This window comes from Sapajus apella, unplaced genomic scaffold, assembly GCF_009761245.1.
Source record: "Sapajus apella isolate SASKATOON/1434 unplaced genomic scaffold, GSC_monkey_1.0 scaffold64, whole genome shotgun sequence".
NCBI classification, from domain to species: domain Eukaryota; kingdom Metazoa; phylum Chordata; class Mammalia; order Primates; family Cebidae; genus Sapajus; species Sapajus apella.
The window spans coordinates 10509139-10526343 of NW_022437004.1; the positions used below are offsets into that span (position 1 = coordinate 10509139).

The window sequence follows — 17205 nt, forward strand, 5'->3', positions numbered from 1 at the left end:
TAATAATCTCTTAAAGCTTTCTATATCCTTACTAGAAGGAGAAGTCCTGCCTGAATTTCAAAGTCATAACCTTACAATATGGCATCTATTTTCCTACTAGTCTGAGTTTGAATTGGAAAGGCCTTGGAAGGTTTTAAGCAAGAGTTTAGGCAATAACTGTGACTCATAAAACATTTCATACAACTCTGCAGTTGAACAGTATGTATGAAAATGTATGAAATGTAAAGCATTTGAGGAATAATTATAGTCGAGGTAACAATAATAATTACTGTTATATTGTGTTATATGTCATTGCTCATATTGATTACTCCACAGTTCCCAGTAATTCATTTAAAAACTTATTGTATACATAGCTATTCCAGCCTGTAATTGTGTTCATTTCCTATATTAAGACATCTTCCCACCCATACTTTGTAACACAAGAGCCATAACTAAATTTACAATTTAAAATAAATCAGGCACAAAACAGTCACTGATCATTTTAATATTGAAGGTTTTAAAGGACACATTATGAAAAAATTAAAATGCAAAAAGCAGCACAAAGTTAAATTAAATTATTTATTATGGAAAGATTAGTCAATCTAGTTACTTCCCTACATTTTGCATGAATAAAATATTACAGAAAATTTCCTTTTGGCTGATCAGTATATAGATCAGAAACGCCCCAAAAGAAGATGTATTAATAAAGTTAACTTATTCCTTATTAATGCTCTAAGCATTTCAACAACATGCGAAGTAAAATATCTACCTCAAGAATGACTTTAATAATAAGTTATTTCTTTGCTTCCTGTACACAATGGATAATTAGTTCAGGAAAAGATTCTCAGAGGGAGAAAAAATAGCCAACTGTGAAATTCACAAATATTTTCCTTGGATTGGGTACAAATGCTATTCAGGCTAATATCAGGGATGCATAAATTCTTTCTATCCTATTTACAATCCAGTCTTGATTAGTTAGGAGCTCATTTTCCAGTTTGTGAATTATCTGGGTCTTTAATTCTTCTCTTCCCTCTGGCTGATTACCTTTCCCATTTCTCTGCTCATTAGCACCTCCACCAAATAAAATGAAAATCCAGGTGAAAAGGAAAAGTAAATCATTCATAGATAATTCTAAATAATGTGATGCTTGGCTTTAAAAAACAATCTTTTTATTTTGAGTACATGTATATGCATAGTTTTATTTAAGACAGGACAGCTTCTTAGCAGAACAGTGGGGACTGTGTGGTCAGATGTTCTGTTATCAATTTGAAATTCTACCACTTACTATTTTAAAACTATCCTTAGGAAATTACTTACCTTCATCCAGATATCAGTCTTATTATGCAATGAGGATGATATTCATATCTTTTTTGTGAAGTTGTGAGATCAATTCAGAGAAACACAAATCTGTATCCCACAAATGGCTATCCAAAATTAAGAAACTGTTATGTTTTCAATTTGTAAAACTCCTTTCTTATTTTTTCTACTTTTCTTAAGAATCAGTTTGCTTTGGGGAAAAGGCTCATTGCCAATTTATATCTGTTTTAATTTTTTTCCTTCTTGGTCCATTTTAAAAATCATACCTTTTCTCTCTATCATGGTTATGAAATACGCTCTGGTAGAAAGGTTGAAAAGAATGGTAAAAATATGGTTACATCTTTACTGACAAATTTCATTCATGGATTCTTCCCTGTCTCTGATTAAAATGGATAACTACGAGTTACCTGTACTAGTATATATTCTTACCAAAATGGCCACCATTCTAATTTGTACTTTCATACATTTTGGTCATTAAAATAAAGATATATCACAGAGTAAAATTTTCAGTAAATTAAGGAGTTAGTTATACACATTTAACTGTTATATCAAAGTATATTTCATTTGTTTTATTTTAAGGATATCTGGTTTGCCTGTTGATTAAGCTAGCAGTCCAATGACTCCCATGAACAGTCTCCTTTTTAATGATTTACAATTAATTGGATCATATTTGTGGATCACAGATATAGCTTAAACTTAATTACCTAAACAAAAATAATGATTTAAAAAGAAAAACAGTCATTAAAATACAGTATATAAACCCTTAAAACAATAATGTGATAAGTATTTGTTTTTTAAAAGCTATCTTAAACAATAAAGATAATGTTTTCAAGTAAGTATCTTAGAAGACCTTAGGGGGACAATGTGAAATTAGTTCTTTGTGAAAAATAAATATCTAAAGAGTATTCCCTGTAGGGTACAATGTAAAAGAATAAAATACCTACTGGCAAAAAAGGAAGCTGGGGGAGAAAAAAAATTATACTGATCAATAAGCCGAAAAAAGAGTAAAATGAAATGAGTAGTTTGTAACAAAGCTACAACAATATACTTGTGGCATATTCTGCTAAATAAAAGCTTTATATTGCCTCCTACATTTAAACCTCTCATAAAACAGTCATGCATTTTTCTAACGTTGCTTACAAATTAGCAGATTAAATGGACCCTTTGGGATTTAAAAAAGGTACATTTTAAAGACTTAAGGAGATAAGTAGGAGGAAAATAAATGTTATAGGTTTCACATTATCCTTTCTTTCTCCTTCTTTCCCCAGCCCTTTAAGAGAAGATTGTCTTAGAGTTGAGTTCTCAACACTGATTGCTATGAAATAGTACCAAATTGATATTAAGTAAGATCACATTAGATTTGAGATATCAACACCAATTGTTACTGAATATTACCAAATTGATACTAAGTAAGCAAGCCTACTGAACAAATCTCTTCAGCGCTTTGAATATGAATTTTATTTTCATTTTTTGACATGAACTGGGTATGTGACAAACATATACAATTTATAAATTGTTTCCATTGCCTCTCCCATGACCTAGTTTATACCAAGAAAGAATCTACAGTCACTGCATCATTGCCATCCCTAGGGTCTCTTTCACATGGTTCAGTGTGTTAGATGCTGTACTTCCAATCTGGAAAGACAATATTCTCACCCAAAAGGCAGCCTGACAAATTACAAAATGAAGGGGAAAGAGTATGTTGCAGCCAGTAATGCTTGTATAATGACTCTTTTAAAAGGTTTGATGGATTTTCTCAAGATTCTTCTTTTACTGAGTGACATGTACCACCAGCATTTTAATCTTCAGCAGAGCCAAAGCTTAAAAATCCAACCAACATTTCTTTTATTTCTTAATACTTTATAAGGCCATTTTTAACTTCATGTTAATTCCCTTGACTCAGTATCAAAGTGAGGATGATCAAAATGCTGGGGGTTGTTAATTGACTGGTGTCTTAAGGAGTCGCGTAGGGATTGAAGAGCTAGGGCTAGGTAGCCAGGCTTTAGCCATTCAACCCAACTAAAAGTAATTCCCAAGACGCATTCCAGGAAAATGGCTATAATAATTTTAAGTTAAACTTATTTTTAAACAGATTTGTTGAAGTATAATTCTATATATGCTATATACAGTATAAAAGAATAAATTATTATATAAAGTATACAATAATCATACATAGTTAAAAGTGTATAATTTTATAAATTTTGAAACATGTAATAATACTTTGAGACCATTATCACAAACAAGATAATGAACATATCTATTTTGCCAAAAAGTTTCCATGTGACTCTATATAGCCCGTTTCTCCTACCTGTAACCCCTCTGTCCATGAAGCAACCATTGATCTACTTTCTGTCACTGTAGATTAGTTCACATTTTCCACAGTTTTATAATGACACAATAATGTATGTGCTTTTGTGTTTTTTTTTTTTTTTACTCTGGCTTCCTTCACTCAAAATAATTATTTTGAGATTAATCCATTGTGTTGTATGTATAATAGTTCATTCTTTTTATTGCTAAGTAATATTTCACAGTATGAATATACTACAATTTATCTTTTCAGTTGTGATGAAAATATGAGTTGGTCTCAGGTTTTGTTGTGGTTGTTGTTACAAACAAAGCTTCTATGAACATTCCTGTATAAGTCTTTGTAAATATATGTTTTGTTTTTTCTTAGATATACATCTAAAAGTGAAATATCTGGGTCATATGATGGGTATATGTTTAACTTTCTAAAATAAACCCACCAAAGTCCTGTATCAGATATATGTTTTGCAACTATTTTCTGTCAGTCTGTGGTCTTATTTTCATATTTTTTTTACAATGAGTTTGAAGATGAGATTTTTTAGTTTGTATCAAATCACATATATCATTTTTTTCCCTTTCAAAGGCAGGAATTTTGATAGGTATCTGACAAATATTTATTTAACATAAGGTCAAAAGTTTTCTACTACGTTTTCTTCAAAAAGTTTTATAGTTTTAGGTTTCTCATTTAGGTCTATGAGTATTTTAACTTCTATATATCATGTGAGATCTGAATCAAGGCTTACTTTCTGGTTGTATAAGAATACCCAATTTTTCCAGCTTATTTGCTGAAAAGTCTATATTTTTTCCACTGAATTGCCATTTTGCATCTTGGTCAAAAATCAGTTGTTCATATAAATAATTTTTGGGTTGTTTGTAGGACTCTTTTCTGACACATTAATCCATTTGCCTATCTTTATGCCAACACCAGACTATCTGATTACTGTAAATTTAACATATCTTGTTATCAGAAAGTTTCAGACTTCCAACTTTGTTCTTTATAAGTTGTTTTGTAAGTCCTTTGTGCTTCCATATGAATGTCATGATCAGCTTGTCAAATTCCACAAAAAAAAATGTGAAGACTTGGCATCTTAACAATAGTGGCTCCTCTGATCTATGAATACAGTTATTTTTCTACTTATTTAGGTTGTCTTTAATTTCTCTCAGAAATGTATTGTTGTTTTCAGTGTTCTTCTCTTTCACATCTTTTGTCAGATTTATCCTTAAGTATTTCATGATTTGCTGATACTGTAAATGATATATTTATTTCAATTTCCAGTTGTTTATTGCTCACATATAAAAAAACAATTAATTTTTACAAGTTAATCTTTTATTCTGCAACCCTGCTGAACTCACTTATTACATAAAGTAGTATTTTGACAGGGCCAAATCTACAATAGGCAAGTTAGGTATTTATCTCTGGTGCAAAAATTAAGGGACTGGCAAACATTCCAGTAATGAAGATAAAGTGTTTTACTGTAATTTTTTTAAAAAATGAAATAATAAAAACAATAGCCTGTGGGCTGTCTGCCTGTTCCTGTAAATTAAGTAAAATTTTTGGTTGGTTGTTTCTTTGGTACGCTCCATGGATTTTCTATGTAGATAATCACATCGTCTATGAATAAAGAGTTTTACTTCTTCCTCTGCAGTCTTTTAAGTTTTTCTTCTAATTGGACAGGGCAGAATCTCTAGCACAATGTGGAAAATAAGTTGATGAAAGCAGATATCCTTACCTTGTTTTACTTAGGAGGAAGCCATACAGTCTTTCACCATTTAGTATGATATTATTTGTAGGCTTTGTTGTACATGTTCTTCATCAAGTTAAGGGGTTTTCCTACCATTAGTTTGTTGAGATTTTTCCTGTTTTAACTAGAAATAGATTTTTAATTTCTTCAAATATATTTTTCTGTTGGGTTTATTAAAATCATATATTTTGTATGATTATTACTATTTAGTTTATAACATATGAACTATGTTACTTCCAAATATTAACCTTATCTGGAGTTCCTACAATGTATCTCATTTGGTCATGATGCATTTTTAAAATATATTGTTGATTTTGATTTGTCAACATTTGTGTAGAATTTTTGCATCTCTGTTCATGAGGTTCTCAGTTTTCTTTTCTTGTACTGTCTTTGCCTAGTTGTGGTATCAGGGTGTTGGCCCCATAGAATTTGTTGAGAAACATTCCCTCTATTTTACATTTCTGAAAGATCTGTATAGAACTGGCATTATTCTTTTCTGAACAGTTTAGCAAATCTACTTGTGAAGCAATCTGGGCCTGAAATTTTCTTTTCTCTAAAGTTGTCTTTCTCTAATGTTACACCTCTTGAAAAAAACTTTTAAAGTTTGTATCTCTAAAGGATATTGTCCAGTTCCCTTAAGTTGATTAATTCACTTACATAATGTTGTTTGTTCATACATAATATGCTATTTTCCTTTTAATATCTGTAGAATCTGCAGTGATGTTATCTCTCTTGTTTTCTATGTTGGCAATCTGTGTTTCTTCTTTTTGTTTCCTGTTCAGTCTGGCTAAAGTTTTTATCAGTTTTTTTGGTCTTCTCAAGGAACCAACTTTATCTTTACTGATTTTCTCTATTATTTTTCTTTTTTCAATTTCACTGCTTTCCCACTCTGGTCTTTATCATATCATTCATTTTGTTTACTTTGGGTTTGATCTGCTCTTTTTCTAGTTTTTCAGTGTAGAAGTGTAGGTCATTAACTTGAGAATTTCCTTCATTTTGATACATGCATTTGGTACTACACATTTCCCCATGAATAATGCTTTTATGGCACACCACAAATTTTGACATGCTGTATTTTAATTTTCATTCAATTTAAGGTACTTTCTAATTTCTTCATGATTTTTTCTTTGATCCAAGGAATATTTATAACTCTACTTTCTAAATACTTGAGAATTTTTCAAATAAATTCCTGTTGTTGATTACTAACCTAATTCTACTGTGGTAAGAGTATGTACTTTGTATGATTTGAACTGGTTAAAAATTATTGAGACTTCTTTTATGGCCAAGAATATGGTCTATCATACTAAATATTTTCTATGTATTTGAAAAGACTGCATTCTATTGCCATTCAGTAGTATGTTTTATAAATGCCAATTAGATAATTTGGTTGATAGCATTTTTCAAATATTTGATAGCCTGACTATTGTCTTATTACTTGTTTTTTTTTTTTTTTTTTTTAAACTAGAGAAGGAATCTCACTACATTGCCCAGGCTGATCTCAAACTCCCCGGCTCAGTGATCCTCCTATCTTGGCCTCCCAAAGTGTTGAGATTATAGTTGTGAGACACTGTGCCTGGCAGTTTTATTGCTTATTGACAGGAAGGTATGGAAATTCCCAACTCTAATTGTGGGTTTTTCCATTTTTTCTTACATTTCTATCAGTTTTGCTTCATATGCTCTGTTGTTAAATTCATAAATACTTAGGATTGTTTTCACCTCTGGAAGAAATGAGTTTTGTATCATTATAAAATAATCTTTTTTTGCCCCTGGAAGTATTCATTGCTTTTATATCTACTTTGTCTGCTATTAAGATGGCATGTTTTATTTGATGAGAGTTAGCAGAGAATATACCTTTTCTGATTGCTTCTACTTTGTGTCTTTATATTTAAACCCATTTATTATAAGCAGCATGCAATTGACCTTGCCTTCTAAAAATCCAATCTGAAAATCTTTGCCTTTAATTGGGGTGGCTAGACCATTTACATTTTTCATGAGATTATTGAATCGTTAGGTTTAACTCTATCATCTATATGCTATATGGTTTCTATTTGTCTCATCTTTTCTTTATTCCTCTTTCCTCTTCTGCTTTCTTTTGGATTAAGTACTTCTAATTATTCCATTATATATTTATTGTTGGCTTTTTGGCTGTAACTCCTTGTGGCATTATTTTAGGGATTGTTTTAGAGTATCTAGATATTCTTAGGGTGTCTTTGAATTATCACAGCCTACCTCCTGTGATTATATAAGGTGTTAGAGCCCTAGAGTGGTATACTTCTATCTCTTCCCTCACAACTTTTGTACTATTGTCATGTATTTTACATTTACGTATGCTATAACACTATACTATCTTATAATAATTTTTGCTTAAACAACCTATTTTCTTCTAAAGTGACTTAATAGGTAAACATCTTATATTTACCCATGTAGTTACAAATGCTGATGCTCTTTATTCCTTCGTATAAAACCACAGTTTGACCTGGTATCATATTCCATCTGCCTAAAACAGTTTAATGTTTCGTAGTGTAGACCTCCTTTTATTGTGCTTGAAAAATTATTTATTTCACTTATATTTTAAAAAGGTATGTGGCTGGATTTTGAAATCTAGGTTAATATTTGTCTTTTTCTTCTTTTGGTGCTTTAAAGATGTTGCTCCTCTGTCTTGTAGCTTAGATTGTTACTTACAATTAATCACACTAGTAACTGTCACAAGTGTTTCTCTGTACAGAACATGTCTTTATTCTCTGGCTGCTTTTAAGATTTTCTTATGTCACTAGTTTGATTGATCGGATTACACTATACTGCCTCGTATAGTTTTGTTAATGTTCCTTATGCTTGGAGTTGATGAAGTTTCTTGGGTTTTTTGTGAAGGGGTGTTTTGTGGGGTTTGTAGTTTTAGGCAAAACTGAAAATTTTGCACTATTATTTCTTGAATTTTTTTTCTATATTTCCTCAATTTCCTTTGGGAACTCTAATTACACATATATTAGGCCATTTACTGTCACCAGCTCCCTGATAGTATGCTTACTTCTCTCTTTCTCTTTTTTCTCTCTCTCTTTGTGTGTGTGTGTGTGTGTGTGTGTGTGTGTGTGTATGTGTGTGTGTGTGTGTGTGTGCGTGTCTGTGTGTTTCATTTTGGATAGCTTTTATTGCTGTATTTTGAAGGTTACTGATAATTTCTTAGGCAATGCCTAATGTGCTGTTCATAGCTTTCAGTGTACCTTTCATCTTATCCATTGTGGTTTTCATTTCTGGAAGTTTTATTTAGATCTTTTATCTATCTTTCATGTCTTCGCTTTTTGAACATAAGGAATATAGTTATAACAACAGCTTTATTGCACTTGTCTGCTAATTCTAACATCTTGTCAATTCCAGGATGGTTTGACTATATTAATTTACCTCCTATGATGGCTTATATTTTTCTACTTATTTACAAAAGAGGTGATTTTTTACTGAATGCTGGATATTATGAATCCTACCTTGTTTGGTACTAGGTATTTTTGTATTCTTATAAATATTCTTCAGCTTTGTTCTGGGTTGCAGGTAACTTACATGGAAACACGTTGATCCTTTCAGATCTCAACTTTAACATTTGCTGGGCATGACCAAAACAGTGCTTAGCCTAGGGCTAATTATTCCCCAATACTTAATTAAGACTCTTATTTATATTCTATTCAATGCTTGTGGTCTTAGGGTCTTCCAGTCTGGCTGACAAGAACAGTCACTATTCCCAGATATATGTAAGAATCAAGGACTAGTCCATGTCATTCATCCTTTTTTCCAGTCTCTTTATTTACTCACATGCATGAGCGGATCTGTACTCTACTGCGTACTCAAGAGAACACCAGCAGGTCTCTGGAATTCTCTTTATGCAGCTCTCTGCTTTCTGTTACTTTATCTTGTGAATTCTAACCACTTGCTCTCTCTCCTCAACTCAGGGCTTGGGGCAAGAGCAGAGCTCAGGTCCTTTGTTTTCTGTCTCTCAGTGACCACTCTCCTTTACTGCCTGATGTTCCAGGTCTTAAAAGCTGTTGTTTCATGTATTTTCTAAGATCTCTGCTGTTGTTGTTTCCATTGAGAGGATAAATCCAGTCCCCATTTCCATGCAGGATGCACTAAAGTTTTATTTTAAAGAATTACAAATGTCCTGTGTCAAGAAAATACTTGGCTACATGGAGCCATAAACTAATCACTGATCTGTGAGCCATATTACATATTTGATTCATTTTTTGCTACCCTTGTTTGTGGAATTAAATAATTTTAATTTTTCCTTTGCTTCTATGCTGATACAAAGAAAATACCTGTCACTATTTAAGTATTTTAATGAGAAGCTGTGAGGTAAAATGAATGAATGATATTAAAACAGGGAGTATAATAAATAAAACATTAGACAAGGAGTCCAAAGACCTTACATGATATAGAACATATAATGAACTCAAATTGAAGGAATCACTAAAAAGCATATTTAGCAAGTTAGTGTTTAATATTTAAATTGGTAATTATTTCTGAAATAATGTATTTTATATAAAAACCACTAGTTCACCAAATTTTTGAAAATCAACTGGGCAATATAAAAAAGGCTATAAACATGCTGTTACCTTTGACCTGCCAAATCTCCTTTTTACAACATATGAAAAAAAAAAACTATTATTTTAAAAGTAGGGATAAAAATCAAACACATAAATTTTCTATGCAATCTAATTTATGGCAGTGAATAATTACCGTGTGTCAAAATGTTATACAAAATCTCTCACAATGTTTACAACAACCTCCGAGGATCACACAGATGAGGTATTGGAGGCTGAGAGTGTCATAAAAAGCAGATCAGAGGAGATGTTGAGATTCAAAGCTATTCTGACTCTAAGCCCTCTGCCTTTAGTTCCTAGACTACAACAACTCTAGACAAACAGGGTTTTGTTAGGATAAGTGGGCATGGATATTTTTACTCCTAACCACTCTTATATTTTAAATTTCTACTACTATTATGATTTATTCTCATTTTTTTTTTGTAAATTAGAAGAATATTTTTAAAGGTCCACAAAAGAATGTCACCAGATAACCTGAGTTAAAATTTGCCCTGAATTTTGGAAAAGAAAGGAGGATGGGATGTAAGTACATATCACCTCTAGAATTCATGAATATCAGAAAATCATTGCTTAAGCTCTAGTGCAAAAAAAGTGAACTGTTTCCTGGGGATATACTAGTCTTCCCTTCAATAGCAGCTTCAGCAGTTTCTACTAATTTATTTAAAATAAATCAGCATGGGACTGTGTAGAAATCAACAGAAACAAGGACTTGACAAGCTCAAAAAATACCAGAGGGAGCAAAGGAGGAGTCCCTTCAGTACAGAGACTCTTAAATTTCTGTTTGTAAATATCCTCTTTGGAATACAAGGCAAAAGAACTAAGGTGATGTTTATGCTCTCAAAGTTCTTTGATAAAAAACAAAGGTAATTACCTTGTACTGGCCATTGCTGGCCTGACAACAGATATATTATAGTTTTACCTGTTACTACATTTTATTTTTTTAAACAAGTTGTGTGAGTAACAAAAATCCCCCTATTTCTAATAAGTGAAACTTAATTATAAAAACTTCAAAGAAATGGAAGCCTCCTTTTGCTGAGGCAGTCTTCATGGAGATGGTAAGAAGACTGTATAGGAGCTGTGAGCTAATGAACACCCATCAAAAAAGCGATAAGCATTCTCCTCACTTGTTGCACACCTACATTTGACTCAATTCCCTGACTTTCCCGTCTTAGAATACAGAATTTCAGATGAGGCCAGGTAACAGCTCAAATCAAAGTCTAAATTGAGTCCCACTCTATAGACAGCTACATCCTTGTAAAGCAGTAAGAGCTGCATATAAAATGTCCTTAGCTGGGACTAAGAGTAAGACAATGATTGGCTGATAACATAACTTCTTTCTTTGTCAAATCATTTGTTTTCTTTTTTGAAAGTTTATATTTAAGAATGCCCACTTAAGAAGGTGGGAAAGAAAGGACTGGAATAACATATATTCTTAATTTCTCAGGCTACTTAGGGCCAAATGAAATACTTCTTCAAGGTATAACGGAAAGCCTTCCAGTCCTAGTGCTTTCACTCACTACCTTTGTGACCCAAGACAGTTAGTGCAATATCTCTAAATGTCAGTTTCATCATCTGTTAAAATGGGAAAAAAATTCTGCTTCACAGATACATAAAGCCCTTATCACAGTGCCTGGAACATACACAATGCTCTTAATATATTGTTCTGATATAGGAGTTTTAAAAATATTTAATAATATAGGTCAAGAGCCATAAATAATGCTGGCTGTGTATGCAGTAGAATCAATTGATGAACTTTATAAAAAATACATACACGTGTATATATATACATACACACATACACACACACATACACACATATATATACACACACAAATACATATATGCTCATTGTATCCACACGAGATTTCTGAAATGATTGAACAGATTAGGGCCTAACCATAAATATCTTTTTAATGCTTCTCAGGAGATCCCAATGTCCAAACAGAATAGAGAGCTAATGGATACAAGTTCTTAACCTGTGGTCCATAGACTCTTTATAGAATGCAGAAATTCATAAACCTGGGCGACAAAACATTTAGACGTTTATTTTTACCAGTCGTCTAAACTTTAGCATTTTTCAATCATGAATGTATAAATTAAAAAAAAAAAAAAGCCCCTCAGTCCCCAGGTGAGACAGAATGGACTTCTTGTGTCAATCAGACACCAAATTTAAAGGAGACCTCAGGCCATGCCAGGCAAAGGTAAAGTCAAGCACCTCTACACTTAAAGAATAAACTGTTCTCACTGCCACAAGGATTTTTTTTCTCCAGCAGTTAAACAAGCACTGGCCTCAAGATAAGCAATATAAAAACAATTACAGCTCACTGATCACCAGACACTGACTGACTTCCCCTGTTCTGCAAGTCATGACTACAGGTATGATTGGACAAGAGATGGATTTTAGCAACTTTCTCCTGATAAGAGACTACAAACCATGGACTGGTTCTGGCCAGTTTACAGAGGCTGTGCACTGAGTGCCTTCATGTCTCTGCTTCACCTTTTGATGTATAGAGCTCAACTGTAATACATTCCTATGTTAAGTCTCCACTGAGAAGTGAACACTGCATGTATATAATATGCATGTTTGTTCAGTACACATGCATTAAGACCCCTTCATAAATATTCACAGTTTCTCCTATAACCTAACATGTAACTTAGGTGTTAAGACCCCTTCATTAATATTCATCACTTCTCTAACCTTGTATGTATATTTAGCCAACCCCTTTACTATAAATTCCTGTCTCACCTTTTTTTCCTTGAAGGGTCTGTCTCTGGTTTTGGCCAGAGGCCTGCTTCCTAGCCCATAAAGCTCTCCTTTCTAAATATATAAAATATCTGATTTTTTTTTTTTTTGAGGTGGAGTTTCGCTCTTGCTGCCCAGGCTGGAGTGTAGTGATGTGATCTCGGCTCACTGCAACCTCTACCCCCCGGGTTCAAGCAATTCTCCTGCCTCAGCCTCCAGAGTAGCTGGGATTACAGGTGCCAACCACAACACCTGGCTAATTTTTTGTAATTTTAGTAGAGACGGGGTTTTGCCATGTTGGACAGGCTGGTCACAAACTCCTGACCTTAAGTGATCTGTCTGCCTTGGCCTCCCAAAGTGCTGGGATTATAGGCATGAGTCACCGTGCCCAGCCAATTGTCTGATGTTTTTAAGATGATGAATACAATAAACCATAGCGGCACTATTGATATCTGTCACTTTGCACCAAGAAAAATCACAGAAAATCACAGTAGAGTTGTAGTAATCGCAAGTACATATACTCACCATGACATCAAAATTTTAGTAGCTATCAGACCCACCACTAGATTGTGTTACTTAGTGACTTAATTAAAAAAAGCATATATTACTATATCATATATTTTGAGTGAGATAGTGAGAATCCTTTTAACCTATAAATTTTGTTTTATGCATTCAAAAACATTCTGGAAAGAGGCACCTAACCTTCACCAGCGTGACTCAGGAGTCCATGGTACACATCAAATGTTAAGAACTCAATATTTAGAGGCTGACAGTAAAGCACCTTCAGGAGTGCTGATGTAGATCAACTTCTTTGGAGTCAGTTTGAACTTAATGTGCACAATGCTGATCTCTCAGTAATTAACTGATAAAGTGTTTTTTTACAGAAATGAGGTGTACTGTAATATATTTACATATCAATTGTTCTTCCTTTATTAATTTCTCTAACAAAGCCATCATTTCCTTTTCTATCTTCACTAGTTGATTCACTGCTGAAGCCCTACTTTTTGCTTCCAACTTTAGCTGCCACAAATGATAAAAAAATTTCAGTCTTTGCTTCCTAATTCAGTGCGTTCAAAGTGCAGCATGTATTTTTTTGTTAAAACATTTTTTCCCAGGCCTGAAATATATGATTCATAAGGTTTCTGCATTGAGAATAAAAGGATTCACTTTAAATTCACTTCTGCAAGCCCTAGTTATTCTGTATATTTAATAACAAGCATTACAAAATCTCAACTTAGGAACAAAAAACTCTTAGTAATGAATTGTCACTACAATGATCAATGTGCCAAATTTAATTCACAGATAAATAAAAGGAAACCTTGAAAGCCAAGCAGAAGTCTAATGTGAATGTAGGCTTTAGTATAACTGACAATTCAGAGATGAACCCTTACAATATATTTCAGAGGTCTCGCTGCCTTTACATTCAAGAAATTCATTGCTGTCTCCTCTGGTTCATGGTCAACTGGTGCTCACCCTCTCTTGAAACAGAGATATCAGCTACTGATATTAGCTGACCTATATCCCCATCTAGCACAATTCTTTTTATCAGAAAAGTTAGCTTTTGCTTAGAAGCTGCCACAGTGGGTTGAATTGTCCAGTCCCTGTCATTAAAGGTGGCAGTCATGCACTCGAGAATGATGTGAAAAAACTCCAGTGAGAGTGATAATTAAACTTGGAAAATGAAGGGTCACCTTCTTTCATTCAGCTCATTGGGCAAACCCATCAGAATAATTCCAAAACAGTGGGGGACTGTCTACTCTCAGCATGGCAATATCTAGGTGCACACACATTATTTCTATGGGTTCAAATGGGAATGCCATTTTAATTGTATTTAAAATGTTATCTTTGACATGAGGAGTAAAAATATTAGAAATTAGTTTTAGGAATACAGAAAAGGAAAAATGTGTATAATCTAAATAGGGAAAAGAATTAGAAACAAGAAAAGGATGCAGTGTTTTCTCAAGGAAAACCATTAAGAGAAGAAAATTATCCCCAGGGAAATTGAAAAGAACATTAACTATGTCTCTTCTTTCTACTTGAGTGTAGAATCACAAAGCAAGCGTTTCATTCAGCTTTCTTGTCCACTTACTGTCATTTCTTGGTGGTCATTATTACAACAACTTGCTCCAACCCAAAAAAGAGAAAAAATATCATTTGAAGTTAAGACAATCAATTGATAGGAGTTATTTTCCAGGAAAATGATTTTTTTCAGACATATTAGCTTATATAGATACTACTGAAGCAGTATTTTAGAAATTATATTTCATATTGTTCTCATATTGCATTAAAATGTAATACTGGGCTGGGAACAGTGGCTTACACCTGTAATCCCAGCACTTTGGGAGGCTGAGGTAGGAGGATTGCTTGAGTCCAGGAGTTCAAGACCAGCCTAGGCAACATAACAAGACTTCATCTCTACAAAAAAATTAAACAAGTAGCTGGGCATGGTGGCATGAGGCCGTAGGCCCAGTTACTTGGGAGGCTGAGGCAGGAGGATCACCAGAGCCTAAAAGCTGGAGGCTGCAGTAAGCCATAATGGTGCCACTGCACTCTGGCCTGGGCTACAGAGTTGGGGGGGACCCCATCTCTAGTTTTTCAAAAAGAGTAATACTGAATATTTAAGGACAACATAGGCAAATGCACTGCACCGGAGAGTGCTGTTATCACACAGAAGCATGGACGGTAAAAGCAAATTTCAAGTTCAAATTCTAGCTTCACCATATATTGGGTGTGTAATGATGGACATGGTACTTAATTTCTGCATGCCTCAGTTTCCTCATCAGTGAAATAGAAAAAATAACACTACCTATCTTACAAGGCTGTTCAAAAAAATCAAACGACTTTTAAATAAATAAAACTTTTATAACTGTGCCTAGCACAGAGTTAGTGCTGTATGAATGCTCATAACATATTATTGTCATTATTATTATGTTGCATGTTCAGTATCTGGCAAAGTATTTAATACTGTAGATCAAGTTTACAAACATATTATTTCTTTTTATAGTTGACCATTTTTTTTGTCCTTATCATTCTGAGAAAAGCTTCCCAAAAGATGTGGATCCTTTAAAAAACAAATAGCTCAGCATAATTCTTATATAGAGTTAATTATATAATGTGAAAATAGGGATACTTTTAAAATTAAGCTCAGAAAGGGAAAAATTCCTAATAATCAGAAACTATAGATTTTAGACATGTCTTGATAACTCCTCTCACAACTAAAAGACTGTCTTGTGGAAGATAAGTTATATTTGTTCTACATGCATATATTTTATTTCAAGTTAAGAGAGTTTTGAAATAATTAGAGCCGTCTAACACAGGAAAAAAAAAAAAAAAAAAAACTTGATGGGCAAGGCAGTTGTGTGATTTCTATATTCCTGGGCAAGGCAGTTGTGTGATTTCCACATTCCTTTGTAAGAATTTGCAATTTATCAGTTTGTAGACAAACATGCACAAATTTCAATAGATTTAAAAATATTTATCATTAGCATACTTAAGTGTTCTCTTTTGTCTTTGAGAGACATATATAGGTAAAAAAAAAATTTCCATGACATAAACACACACCTTGCCTCAAACTTCAACCTCCATTCACTATCAGTTCATTGAAAGAATGAAAGGAAGAGAAATAAGTTGTGTGTGTTTGAAAGAGACAGAGAATTGAGGAGGACTGAGGGGAAAAGGGAGGAAGAAGACAGTAAGAGGGAGAGGGAGTAGGAAAAAAAAAGGAAATGGAAGAGGGAGGTGGGAAGGAGAGGAACAATAAATAAACAACACTAAGGATAACCTCACCAGACTATTAAAGCCTGATTTTACTGCAATATTTATGCATGGTTCTTTAAAGAAAAAAAAGATTTTATAAAAGATAGTTGGCTAATTTATTGTAAGAGTGTCAAAATTATTTGGTAAATTATTTCCCACTGAAAAAATATAAACTTCATAGGAAGATATGCTGCTTCTGCCTCAGGTTTATATTTAAAATGATTTACAGTCTGCAATTTCTTCCTAAGGTCATCACCGTCATAAATACTAGCCACATACAGTGAAAACCAACTCAATAAAATGAGTATTTCATTTCTCTTCCTTCTGCTTATGTAGATACTTCTTCCATCTTACATGGCACCCATTTATAACAAAGCCTTACATTGTGTGGATTTGTCTGAGCTCTTGAGCTTTTCTTTCTTTTTTATCTTTCAATGCATCAGCAAAGCAACTGGCAGATTCTTTAATAAAATATACACATTAATATTTATAAGTCTATGAATTGGATGTTTAAATAAACATTCACCAACTTATGCCAATTCTCTTGTTTTAGATGTTAAATCACACTTACGTTGTCTGGAAAGTCAGCCTTTAGTTCATTGACACTTTGACACCAATATGCAGCTGTTTTCTCACTGATGAGCTCAATATTCAGAAAGGAGCTTTGTCCAGGGCCATACATGGGGCCAGAGGTGGTCCCCCTGATGATTCTGGGTGAAACATTTGTCACAATGTCCTGATGAAAGAGTAAAGATACTGAGTCTCCTTTGGACAAAGAACC

At 33.3% G+C, this 17205-nt stretch overlaps 1 protein-coding gene across 6 annotated transcripts in view; it reads right to left on the reverse strand.

The window, feature by feature from the left end:
• The window catches only part of DPYD (dihydropyrimidine dehydrogenase), an 851840-nt gene that overhangs the window by 333081 nt on the left and 501554 nt on the right, over nucleotides 1–17205 (reverse strand). For all 6 annotated transcript variants that reach the window (XM_032248001.1, XM_032248002.1, XM_032248005.1 and 3 more), the window contains one exon: nucleotides 16996–17160. In XM_032248001.1, coding sequence (XP_032103892.1) covers nucleotides 16996–17160 — 165 coding nt within the window. The remainder of the gene's footprint in view (nucleotides 1–16995; nucleotides 17161–17205) is intronic.